The sequence below is a fragment of the Sebastes fasciatus genome, chromosome 23, assembly GCF_043250625.1.
Source record: "Sebastes fasciatus isolate fSebFas1 chromosome 23, fSebFas1.pri, whole genome shotgun sequence".
Taxonomy (NCBI): domain Eukaryota; kingdom Metazoa; phylum Chordata; class Actinopteri; order Perciformes; family Sebastidae; genus Sebastes; species Sebastes fasciatus.
Genome location: NC_133817.1, coordinates 7759232 through 7773036, shown reverse-complemented (window position 1 = coordinate 7773036; position 13805 = coordinate 7759232). Strand labels below are relative to the sequence as shown.

The 13805-nt window shown below is 39.1% G+C and overlaps 1 protein-coding gene across 1 annotated transcript in view; it reads right to left on the bottom strand.

Annotated features, from left to right (window-relative positions):
* LOC141762066 (thyrotropin-releasing hormone-degrading ectoenzyme-like) overlaps positions 1-13805 on the bottom strand; it is a 151559-nt gene that overhangs the window by 65013 nt on the left and 72741 nt on the right. The window contains exon 5 of the mRNA XM_074625906.1: positions 5528-5682. Coding sequence (XP_074482007.1) covers positions 5528-5682 — 155 coding nt within the window. The remainder of the gene's footprint in view (positions 1-5527; positions 5683-13805) is intronic.

The following is a 13805-nucleotide window of genomic DNA, read 5'->3' as shown; positions in this document are numbered from 1 at the left end:
TTAGAATAAAAGTTGGTTTCTGTTTTCCAGTTAAACTCTTTAAAACTAAAGCAGTGGATTATTGAAAGCATCAAACAAACTCTGCGTTGCCGTGTGAGAGACCGTGTGTGTGAGTGTGTGATAGAGAAACAAATGGCTTCAGGAGGAAATGGAGTGCAGAGCGGCAGACAAAACACTACTTTATCATTTCCCTTTCTTCTCTCTCTCCCCTCTAAACTAACAACGCAGATGAACAAAGATGCACAAAGAGACCAAAACAAAAGAGTCAAAAACACCATTACTACATTTTCACGACGTGTCCAATAATATTTATGACTTAATATAGAGAAGAGAACATCCCGCTCTGAAGCTTAACGTTGTTAGTTATTCAGTGCGTTTCTGCCCAAAGCTAACGGAGAGAAATGTGAGTCACGTCCTGAAGGATGTTAAATCGCAACGACACGTTCTTTCAGTCGGCCGACGGCAACGCAATATTTACTCTGATCCTTTTCATTTTCATCATGGAAATGAGTCCATACAGCACCGTGATTACTACGCTGCTTCAGCTGCTCTGGACAGCTAAAGGGTCAGTTCATCAAAATATTCCCTCACTTACCTTTAGTTGTATGTAGCCATGCAGATAGTTTCAGTTACTCTGTTATACTGGAGGTGAATGGAGGTTAATTTGGGGTGTTTGAAATATGACCAAAGAAATGTCATTCATTGTATTGGGGTGGAGGCAGAAAGTGATATTTTAACTGTATAACGTTTGGACTCTCTTGGTCTGGAAGTGTTTTTCATGGCTTGGGCTCCTTGTTTCCAAATGAAAGGAGCGGTGGTTTTCAAAGTCCCCAGTTTGGGGAAGGCCAAAATAAAATCTAAATACTTTATAAAGGTGTACACAGATCTTTGGCCCAAAGTGAGAGAGGAACCAAACATTTAACCACTTAAAACTCCGACAGTCCGCCGGCTGTCTTTCGGAAGTTGTTGCATGCTAGTTTGAGATGGGAAGATTGTTAAATAACAATCTTGAATTACATAAATTGGGTATCACAGATGATGTACACCACTTCTATGTGACATCTACTGTTGACTATTTATCTACCCCTGAACATCACCCTTAAGTCAGGAGGGAGGAACAACCAACAAGCCGTGATCAGAAGCCTAGCGGCGCTATGAGGCTGCAGTAGATCCAGCGAGCCAGCGAACTACGGTAACGTCCACGGCTATGTTTAGACAACAAAACCACTTAGTTAGGTTTAGGACAAAACGTCATGGTTGGGCTTAAAATAAGTATGTAAACTTAAGTAAAATACGTACGGAAAACACGTCAGAAACATCACTAGCGTAACTTAAAAAAAACAAAAAACACTTTGGGACACGAACGCCAGCTTATTGGTTGAAAGTCCTGTGTTTGTTGGACCCATCCACCTCCCCATCCCTCCCACTCACCACATAATTATTCTTTCACACTTTTTATTCTACGTCACTTAGCTCTGAGCGTAGCATATTCACACGGATGCATTTGCATTGCAGTCAGTACAGAATACATGGTGTACAAATGATACGCCAAAAGCAAGAACGCTCTTCTTATTGCACGCATAATGAGTTGCGATTACCGTGTCATGTATATGCCATTTAGTGCGACGGGACTGGATCCAACAACACATTTTCCCGTACTAATGCTCTTGTGGATGTAAGGGGACCAAATCCCTGCAGCCAAATTGTGGTTAAAAGCCTTCCCAGAAGAAAGGAGGCTGTTTATCTGAGTGACCTTTGAGCAGAGAGGAAGTACCAACATATTGTATATTTAGCTAGAAGGTGAAATTTCTCTATTTAAATGTAGTAGTAGTTACTATAATCAATGTGAATGCCGATGCGTCTTGTAATGGTTTGTTTGAACATTTGGACACGCGTTGGTCGTTTTATGACATAATAAAACCTAACCAATGAGGAATAAGTGCTCATTGTGTCCATAACGCAGGAAGTCTGAGCTCCAACACAAACAGAGGTTGTTGTGTTTAAAGTCCCATTTGTAAAAACCCTCCGCAGCAACGCTGAATGAAGCTCAGCGTTTGGGATGTATTTTCCACAACGTTGTGCTCTCTTCCTGTCACTCTTCATCTTTTTGTTTCTCTTATTCTCCTTCAACCGACGTCGTCTCTCCTTCACTTTATTCCTTCGCCTCTTTGTCTCTCCGTCTCCTACGCTCCCTCGCTCCCTTCTTCTCTTTCTCTTTACTGACTAAAACCTTTAAATTTGCTTCTACTTCATCGTGTTTGTCTGCTTGTCACGTATCCGATGTCGTACTGTAAAAACAGGATCATCTCCTCTGCTGTTGTTGTTGCCCGGGGAGCTTTTATAACACACACACACACACACACATATACACACACACATACACATACTCTCAGCTCATCGGCGTTGCAGTTGAAGCTGTTTTGACTTCTGTCATGTTCAGTCTGTTTCCAACCGGATCATTTGCATCCGCTAAAGGAAAACTCTTGCTCTTCTTCTATTTAAAGTCAGAGTATCATGCAGCTGAATGTGGAGGTGATTTCACAGCAGCAGGTTGAGGCTCGCTGACGGAGCTGTGCGTTGCCAGATAACATACTATCAACAAATTTAGCCGCTGCAGGTGTATCATTTCCTCTAAAAAGAAGCAGTTTTTTTTGTACCTCATGAACATTATTTAAAGCTGCTGCTGCTGCTGTGACATGCCAACGCATGAGGGGGAAGCGATGCTGGAGGAGCACAGCGATGCATTCAGGAGCTATCAAGATGTCAGGAAATGAAGGAAGAACTACTAGAAAGCACTCAGAGAGGTAAACACGTATTGTTTACTTCTTCCGACTCTGCAGAATCCCTTTAAAAAGTTATTCTAATAATAATGTTGGGAAGTTTTTACAGTGAATCTGGATTCTAAATACACACGGGGAGAGATAATCAGAGATACATGTACACAACAGTTCAGTTCAGGAGAAAATGTTCGGAAATATCCTACCTTGCAATGTTAAGAAATCATTTTTAAAAGGTCTTCACCAAAACTACTCAGTTGTTCGTGGCTAAACTTTCCACCAAATGTCACGAAGAATCTGTTCTTTAAATTAAGTAAAGGTAATGGACTAAAAACATTTCATATGATTTATTAAACGGATCATGTTTTGAAGATATTTTAAGTAATATACTGTACATGAAACTGTAATAGAAAGTCGTAGCAGCAGCAAAAGGCCTACTTCTATAGTTAAACATCAAATTTTGTTTATGTATGTACTGTGTTATCTGTAGGTAAATATTGATAAAAAAAATATGTCAAGATGTTTAAATAATGGAAAGGGAAGGAAATGTATTAATGATATAATAAAGTATATGTATACAAATTAAATATCTGTTAACACGTTTCTATAATATCCTGCCAACTAGCAGATATATCTTTGTATTAATTTATATATCTTTGTATTCATTTATTTACTCTTATTTTTAATTTTACCTTTTATTTATTTATGTATTTATTTTATTTATGTATATACTTTTGTATACATTTTTAAATTGATGTCTTTATTTTTGCATTTTTTTATTTAAATATTTTTCTATTTTTAGCTTTAAGTTGTTTATATTGTTAAAATGTGACATAAATTGATATTTCTATTTCAATTTGCTTCTTTATTTATTTATCTTTGTATAAATTTTCTTGGTTATTTTAAAAGTAAAAGGTAAAAATTGATAAAAAAAACAAACTTAAAGATGTTTAAATAATGGAAAGGTAAGGAAATGTATCAACAATATACAATAAAGTGCATGTATACAAATTAAATAACAGTTCATACTTTTCTAAAATATTCTGCCAACTAGCAAATAAAAGAAAACAAACTAAAGGGTCCTCCATGTCTGAGGTAATAATCTCACACAGATCATTGGAATAAAGCAGCTTTTTGCATTTTGGCAAATGTTTTAGTGCGAAACACGACTTGATCCAATAAAGTGATAAAACCCGAGTGGAAAGACACTGTGGAGCCGTTACTGGCACATTACAGCCGGCTTCATGAAATATTCCTTGACTACTAGATTCTTTGTTTGTTCCCCAAATCTTTGTTACCCAGAAGAGACTCATCAAGTTGTTTTACAGGACAGAGCTGCAAACAAATAATATTCTGCTATGTAGAAATATTTAGCCGTCTGCATACAACACCAAAAGTCAGATGGGTGTTATAGACATTAGTGTTTTACAGAGAAATTTAAAATACAACTCAGTAATTAAAGAGGTAAATAACTGTAACAGAGAGAGAAGGAAAGGGAGGAGTTAGCAGAGGTGAATTCAGCTGTTTGCAATCTGCAACCTCACCACTAGATGGCACTAAATCCTACAGACTGCTCCTTTAAAGTTCTACTGTATATAACCAGCCTACAGTGATTACTGTGAGTGTCAGATTATTATGAATATGTGTGATGGGGGATTTGAGCTCCGACACACAAAACACATGGCACTTATATCGACTTGAACCAACAGCTTTGACAGCGTGTTCACTAAACAGAAACAACACAGATCAACACATACTCCACATGGCCTGTCATGGCTGACTACAAACGGAAAAGGTACGTAATAAGTTGCTGTTGGTTGATCATCAGCTGATAGAGAATATACATCGAACCTGTTGTGTCAATTACATCTTCAACAACGCTTAAAGTGCTGTTAGTCAGGATTAAACACTGTCAATCCGAGTGGATGTGTCCTTTGAATTTATATAAATTTTTGCTGCTTGAATGCTCCCTTTTAGTAAAACGTGTTTGGCCCATGCTAGTGGTGGTTAGGAGTTTTTGTTCAGTAGACTAAATAGTCAGGAAACCCGGAGGATGTTTGACTAACTCCTGATCTTTTGTCTACTGCCACCATCAGGATGAAATGCCAGCTTTTGTCTAAAGGATTTTAATTGAGTTGGACTAAATATTGTCAATGTTTTCTCATCTTAACAGCAAATGAAACATGTAGAAAAAAGGTCTGCACGCTGTAGTTCTCGTTAAGTGCAATTTATTGGCACGTCGTAGTTAGTGATATTTCGAGCTCTTCTTCAGACTTAATAAATCTGCACAGAGACGCCGTCTTTTGGTTGGATGATAGTCACATGATACCACCGGTGATCTTGGGTATCAATTGGACTTAAAGGGAGTTACAGTGTGCGGACCTTGCTGTCTTCAACTGGTCCAGCACCGGCCTACTACGGTTTTAGATGTGGACGACCACCTTACGTTTGCTCATCAAAACTAAAACAAAAATCTTCATTTTGTGAAGATCTTCATTCTTGAGTTAAGGCCAAAAACATATTGAAACGTTGACCACCAAATTCTAAATCAGTTCATCCTTGAGTCCAAGTGGACGTTTGTGCCAAATTTGAAGAGAATCGCTCCAGGCGTTCTCGAGATATCGCGTTCAGGAGAAAGGTACGTATGGACGGACAACCTGATGACATAATAGCCCCTTGCCGCGGCTGCCGCCGTCGTGGAGGCAGAAAAATAAAAAATTCTGAGCAACGACTGGCTTAAATTGGCCTACCTGGTGACAGATCTCGTGGACGACCACCATGGTCAGCTCCATCTGATAGGACGACGACGACACCTCGGCGTCCAACAGGATCTTCTGCTCCACGAAGACGCTGAGCCCCCAGTTCTCCATGGCGGCGTAGGGATGTTTGGGCACCGCCAACAAATCTGAAAAAACAACAACAACACATTATGGCTTCTCAACGGGCGCCGGATGCGTTCGTCCATTAATAAACTCCAGTGAGCTCCATCCGCTGAGTTTCCAACATTTAAATAAAAAGCTGACAGAATGGCTGCTGGCATCGGAGCACATCCCATTTTGGGTTCAAATTAAACTCGTGAGTCATTTTAACAACCTGCCAAAGAATCTTTTTATGCCCACAACATGGATATATGAAGTCTTTAGATATAACTCTGCATATATCTGGATGAGAGAGGGAGAAGCAGGAAGAGGACGGAGGAGATAGAAGGAAGGGAGGAAGAGGAGGATATCTTAAAGTGGAGATAATGAAACAACAGTGAAGGAGGAGAGAGGAGCTGCAGAAGGAGTTTACCTTCAGTGCAGAAGATGTATTAGAGCGGCGAGGAAGTAATTAAATGTCAGTTAAAGTAAAGTAACCTTGCCGAGCAAACAGTCACGGAAAAGTGAAAGTCATCCACTGAAAGTTTAAGTAAAAGTTGTGTAAAGTATTGAAAGGTTAGTTGTGCTGAATATAAAGAGAAAGAGCTGAATGACTTTTGTTCAGAGGTGTAACAGATTAAATTTAACCCTATGAACGCTTGGTTGTTTTTTTCTCAGTTTTCACAACCCTCTGAGACCCCGGCTGACTTTACTGTCTATAAGAGGTTGAAGCGGGCTCAGTCTTATAGCTAGAGTGAAGATACTGGTATCATATGAAACTAGAAAACCTAAGGAATTCATTGGTACCAATCATGTCATGTTAGCTTGATGGGAATGAGGCTTGATAACGCTGGGCAAAATTTTGGCGAGGAAAAACTGAAATCGCCATTTTCAACGGGGGTCCCTTGACCTCTGACCTCAAGATATGTGAATGAAAATGGGCGATGACTGCTGATGAAAACACAACATTTCCTGATTTCGCTGCTTCATAATAAAAGCTTTTAAAATAAATTAAATTCTGTTTTAATTTGCTTCTTTATTTATTTATCTTTGTATTAATTTACTCTTCTCTTTAGCTTTAGCATTTATTTATTTATTTTTATCAATTGTTATTGTTATTTTTGCATTTATTTACTATTTATTTATTTAAAAATAAATTTAAATTGATATTTCTGTTTTAATTTCCTTTTTTATTTATTTATCTTTGTATTAATTCCTTATTTATTTACTCTTCTGTTTATTTTTTCGCTTTTATTTGTTTATGTATTTATTTCTAGCCTTTTTTAAATGTATTTATGTATTTTTGCATTTTATTTTTTATTTATTTATTTATAAATGAATTTATTTTTAGGCTAAAGTTGTTTAAATTTCTTTGGGAATCTACTTTATCCTGGAAATGTATTTATACTCTGCTAATGACAACAAATACATGATGTCAAATTAAGTTTATGGAAAACATTAATTTGTTTTAAACACCGACTAAAACCAAGATAACAGAACATCTAGCAGCTTGGTGGGGACCAAACTGGAGCTACAAACTGGAAGATAAATGTAGTTAATGCAGCAATTGGTCTGTATTCAGTATAAAGGTTAAGTTGTTTAAAGTGACAATAAAAGGAGGAGGAGCAGGAAATTGGTTTCTCTTCAGAGAAGACACCTGATTAAAAAGGAGGAGAAGGAGGAGGAGGAGGTGAGGAGGTGAAAATGAGCTTTCTCACTCTAACAGAAACCTGATTGTTTCTCAGGAGGAAGAAGAGGAGGAAGAAGAGGAGTTTCTCTTCGGTAAATGAGTGAAAAGAGTTCAGGTCCCTATTTGAATTTTAAATCAGAATCTTTGGCATTTCGGCGGCAGCGACCTTCGTCAGTGTGTAACAGCCGGGATCAGATGCTCACACAACAGTACAGTCACTGAACACACCACTCCTCGGTCGGCTGGAGGTTTTTCTTTTGTTCGGCTCAGTTTGACTCAAGTTTTCACTCTTTCAATTGATTTTTTTTTGTAGAAGCAGAGAACAGAACATTGCCAAGGACAGCAGACGAGGGGAAAAAATGAAAATATAGAGGTAAAAATATATATTCCTGCAAATTAGAGCTCAGAGAAGGAACAAAATATACAATAATAGGTACGTTTATGACGGTTTAATGTTAGATATTTCAACAACTACTGGCCAGGTATGTATGAAATCTATTGAACACATTCATTCTCCCCAGAGGAGGAAGCATTTTGATTTAAATGACCTCACAACCTTTCCTTTTGCACCAAACTCAGGACAAACTTTAAGCTCCACTACTGGTAAAACTCTGTGAATTATTAATGTTGAGGGCTGTCAAAGTTAACGCAAATCCATTTTAGGTTGTAGCGGCTCAGTTTTAAAGTTAGAGTGAAGATACTGGTATCATATGAAACTATGCCATCCATGTCATATTAGCTTGTAGTGAAGGAAGTGAAATAACGCTCCAAACTTGCGTTCAATTTTGGTGAGAAAAAACTGTCATGACCATTTTCAAAGGGGTCCCTTGACCTCTAACCTCAAGATATGTGAATGAAAATGGGTTCTATGGGTACCCACGAGTCTCCCCTTTACAGACATGCCCACTTTATGATAATCACATGCAGTTTGGGGCAAGTCATAGTCAAGTCAGCACACTGACACACTGACAGCTGTTGTTGCCTGTTGGGCTGCAGTTTGCCATGTTATGATTTGAGCATATTTTTTATGCTAAATGCAGTACCTGTGAGGGTTTCTGGACAATATGTGTCATTGTTTTGTGTCGTTAATTGATTTCCAAAGATAAATATATACATATATTTGTATAAAGCAGCATATTTGTCCACTCCCATGTTGATAAGAGTATTAAATACTTGACAAATCTCCCTTTAAGGTACATTTTGAATTTGCATTAACATGTTATTATGACATTAACATTGACAGCCCTAGTTGTTATGTTATATTTCTTTGCAGAAGAAATACACAGAGAACTACCAAAGAAACTATTGACTAGACTCCGCCACTAACTAACTAAAGGAAATCCCAGAATAGAGACGTAGTTAATAAACGTGTTCAGGGTTAGATCATTCGACGCAGCTCCAACGTACGGAGCTAAAAACAGAGTCTGGTACCACGTGATGAGGGATCACTGGCTGATTGTTCCAGTTTAACACTGTCAAACAAGAAGAGTGAGACAGGCAGAGACAGACAGACAGACTCTAGATGCCTGGAGACATAAAAAACAGCTGCTGCAGAGACAAATCTAAGAGGAGACAGACAGACAGATAGACAGAGAGGGAGACAGTCTCTAGTTGCCTGGAGACATTAAAACAGCTGCTGCAGACAGAAAACTCTCCCACTAACACACTGTTGCTGAGTTTGTCCCAGTTTTCCAGCTGCTGATGAAGAAGTGAAGCAAACAAACAAAGAAAAGACAGAAAGTCACGCACACACATTAAAGACAGCGTGTGTGTGGGTGTGCAGATGTTCCTTGTTTGTTCTAATTATCATTTCTTCAGCCTGTTCATTCTTAAACAGAGAGTGAGAGCTCTGCTAGTCTGTATTAATGGAGGATATAAAAAGCTTTATATGCTCATTTCCACGTTCACAGTTGGTGTTCTACTAGAACATGTTTACATTAGGGCTGTCAATCGCTTTAAATATTTAATCACAGTTTTTTTATCTGTTCAAAATGCACCTTAAATGGAGATTTATCAAGTACTTAACACTCTTATTAACATGGGAGTGGACAAATATGCTGCTTAATGCAAACGTATGTATGTATTTATTATTGTAAATCAATTAACAACACAAAACAATGACAAATATTGTCCAGAAACCCTCACAGGTACTGCATTCAGCATAAAAAATATGCTCAAATCATAACGTAGAAAGTAAAGTGGGCATGTCTGTAAAGGGGAGACTCGTGGGTACCCTTGGAACCCATTTACATTCACATATCTGGAGGTCAGAGGTCAAGGGACCCTTTTGAAAATGGCCATAACAGTTTTTCCTCGCCAAAATTTAGCGTAAGTTTGGAGCGTTATAAAGTATTTTGCATTTCCGTGTTGTTTATTCGTCATGCTCTTGGTGTGTAAATGGCCGAGACACATCAGGAAATTCATCAGTGCACCTCTTCGGTAAAGAGAACATGGCTAGTTGCTAAACTACCGTAGCTAGCGAGCTAACGGCTCAGCTAATAAACTGCAATAGCATCTTCCATTTTGGATCTGTTCCCTCAAAAGGTCAGCACCGTAAAGACGGCACGCTATTGGTCACCAGCACATATTCACACGTCAACGTTCCCCAAAGTTCAACTCAACACAAACAATGTGTCTGGATTTACATTTCCCCCCCGCGAGCGACTCCGCTGACCACGACGACTTTATTGAAATAAATGGATTCCACCAATTTAAACAGGATTTCCTGCTGAATATTGAAACGCAGCAGCGATCAGCGTTCAGCTCCGGCGCCTCCAGCTGGCTAAAACTCATTTAAATGAGCACATGTGTGAGTAGAGGCGATGCGTGACGGACCGAGTATAACTGGCAGCTCAACTAATGCATCGTGAAGTATATAAGTTACCGTGGAAACTGAATTCCACACTGCTTCATCCACAGCCAGCATCCAATCACGTGCCACCGCTCTGCTCGCAGGCGGAATGTGATTGGCTGACAGCTCATTATCCACATGACTGAGGCTCAGACAGCAGAACTGATTGGTTGGCTGTGGGAGGGAGGATATGTGATTGGTTTAACTTAAGGGGGAAATGCAAATCAGGCTGTTTGGTTTTAGGTAGAATATGCAGATTAAACATTATACTCAATGGACATTTAGATTAAAATGAAATGAATCGCTTCATTTGAATGCAGAAGGAACCTTCAGGAGATTTCTGTGTCCCGAAACACACAAAATATAACCTGAATTAGATTCTCTCCGCCGTCACTCTCATGTGGTTACTCTCTTTTATTACTCTGTTTCTTTTTGTCACAGATGAAAAATAACTACATCTTTCTGCTGATTTTGCTCTGCAGTGAAACAGAGCTGAGGCCGGGAGCAGAACACAATACAGAGTCCCTCGCCTATAATCCAAATGTTAAAGGGGAACTCCTACTTCAACTTTAGATATATAGGTGAGTTAACTAGCCATGTGGAGGACAACTCCGCCTGTTAAAACTGTTATAAAATTTATTTTTATTGTCTCTCTGGAGGAGCTTCATCGGGTCTGAGAAAATAACCCTGATGATGTCATAGTGATGTCATCAGGGTTGTCTTGGCTTAGGCTTGAACTAAAAATTCAGTAGTTACAAAATTGTTTTAAAAGCAAAACTGGAGGTGTGGAGTTTTAAAGACCTGAACCTTTACCTGACAGGGAGTGTCCAAAGAGTATAGAAGCAAAGAGATGAAACTTCGATGTTTGTTTGACAACTGCTGCTGCCGCCATTTTGGACTGAAAACTCTTATAATATTTGTAATATTTTGTTGTTCAACACAGGACATTTTGTTAGAATATAACAATAGAATATAAATAATTTAGTTTTACTTTTGTACGTCACTTTGTAGGTGGACGTTTTTACTGGCGTCCGATAGTCTCTTTCAGTCCAAAATGGTGGAAGTGTAGCTCTGCTGCTGGGTGCTGATGTTGCAATGGAACAAATAATTGACTTTCACCTCGTAGCAATATATGGGAAGTGTAGGATCCAGTGTTTTTGGAGCTTGACCCATACCTATGGAGTAAAGTTCAAGCTATTTTGGCCTCTACTTCACCGATTTTGAGTCCCCAAACTTTATGGAAGTGCAATACTAAATCGTTATCTTTTATAAATCCCTGAAAACTCATTCTATGACTTTAAATACTGAGGACTAAACGAGCAATCGCCAAAGTAAAGATATAGATATTTCTGGTGTTTTTTTGGGGTGCGACCTCCTCCCTGAGCGGCGTTTGTGGCTCTTTCTACTACCTGGTTCTCGATTACGTGGATTAAATACACATTGATTTTGTGGGATAATATGGTAGATGCTGACTTTGCAGTCATCCTTCACAACTATCTGGGAACATGTAGATGCACCTGCTCAGTGAATCACACTGCTATCACACCAGCTGCAGGCCAGATGTGTCTATACCTTCTGCACCTTTTTCATTCTCCCCCATAAAGCCTCTGGAGGTTGCAGTGTTTGGCAAGCCCTAACTGGCTGCATTAGACAACACCACAGTGTTCTACAGATTGTTGTATTTTTACTTCTGTTCTGCTGCTGATTTAATGAATCACAGCTGAATCATGATGCTGTCACTGCGGCTGGATGGTGGATGTAATTGCTTCAGTATCAGAAGAACAGACTCACATGAGTGGCTGTCTTGAGATCTGTGTGTGTGTGTGTGTGTGTGTGTGTGTGTGTGTGTGTTTGGACGTGTCAGCAGTTAGCAGGCAGGCTGACTAATTAAGTCGATAATGAATCTGTGTGGACAGATTTTAGATTGGATCTCTGTCAGCTTAAGACCAAAAGATCCAGATCTAAAATTTGAATTCTGTCTATATTGTTTTTTTCCGCAGCCTTCGTTAAAAAACAACAAATGATTAGATGTCCTACAAAGTGGATGCTGAGACAACCACAGCTCCTAAAAATAAGTCGGGCAAAATTGCTGTTTGGATTACGTTCACTGGCAACACTCCAGGAAGTGGGATTGAAGTCCATATTGTGCTTACTTTGGAATTGGAGTTGTCCAAATCCAATGTAAGCTCTGTGTACTGTGTCCATCATGTGGTGAGATGGAAAGTAAAAGACGTTTCTCACCATTGAGATGCGAAAATGCGGTGCGGAAATACGGAAAATCTGCAAGTGAATTTCCCACATGACAACTATACACACCGTGTCCAGTGCAAATTATCCGCGTTGCCTTGTTTCATTTTAGACAAAAAGAAAGAATCAATAAATCTATAAAAATAAAAACCTATCCAGACGGAGAATGTCTAAGGGGCTAACATTAACTACACAATACATAAACGAATCAGACCCCCAAATTTGATGCTAAAGTTAGCTGTTGTGGCTAGCTTTGTTCGGTGACCAACATATAACGTTAGCAAGTGCATATCAGCTGCGTTACTATCGTCATCGTATCCCAGCTGCTGGGCGATCTGAAGCCAGATATTGTCCTTTATTTGGTTGTCACTGTGTTTGTCCTACATTATTGGGTGTTGAGAAACCAAATTGATACGACGTTCCCCCATTTTGGCAGCCAGCTAGCTATGACCTGGAGGTATGACATCAGTTGGAACAAAGGACTTCATTGGTCAAACATATATGTCCGCAGTTTTTATACATTTCTGTTCAAGTTTTTCGAACAAAAATCCATGCTTGGTGCGAAACGGCTTTAAGAGTCCGATTTTCAGTTTGTGTTTTGTCACAGACCTGCAATCAACCTTTTTATTAACCCCTAATCATGATATCTTCCCAAACAAACATAAGTATTTTAGTTCCCTAACCTTTACCATAGTTTAGCTGCCATAGCCACAACCTTTTTCTAACCGTAACACTGTAGAAAGTGAGCATCATAAAAATATTTCAGTAAATGTTTTGCAGAATTAAAAATCAACAAAACATCCAAATTTGTGTTTGGCAGTAAGTTTGAGTTGGGTCAAAGACTTTATGACTCAAGTCAGAGTTTCCATTTTTCTAAAACCACAATCTTTCCTCAAGTGCTTTGACTCGTCTACACAGAGCAATGAAAATGTCAAGAGCAACGCACATCGGCCATGACGAGTAGCCTTGCATCATTTGACGAGCGTCGGCTGACGGCCAGAGCACTCAGCGGACACAGCGAACAGACTGAGGAACTCAACACCCAGCGGGATGGATATGTCAATCAAAAGCTGCAGCTTTTCCTCAATCATTGCTGGAAAATATGACAGCTGTATATCTCAATAACAAGTTGGGTCAACTTGGGACGTCAAACCCAAGGTTACGGTGGTAAAAAGGAAATGTTGAGTAAACTCAAACTCACCTCAGCTACTCTGTCCCCGACAAGGGACGTGATGGACAGTCTCTTTACGTCAAAAAACAACCTTGAATCAATAATAGGAATAAAACAGAATAACAAAACTACAAAGCTACAACATATTCACAGAGCAGTGCAGGAATGAGTCCTAAAACCCAGATATGAGTTAGCATTTTACCACTTCCGG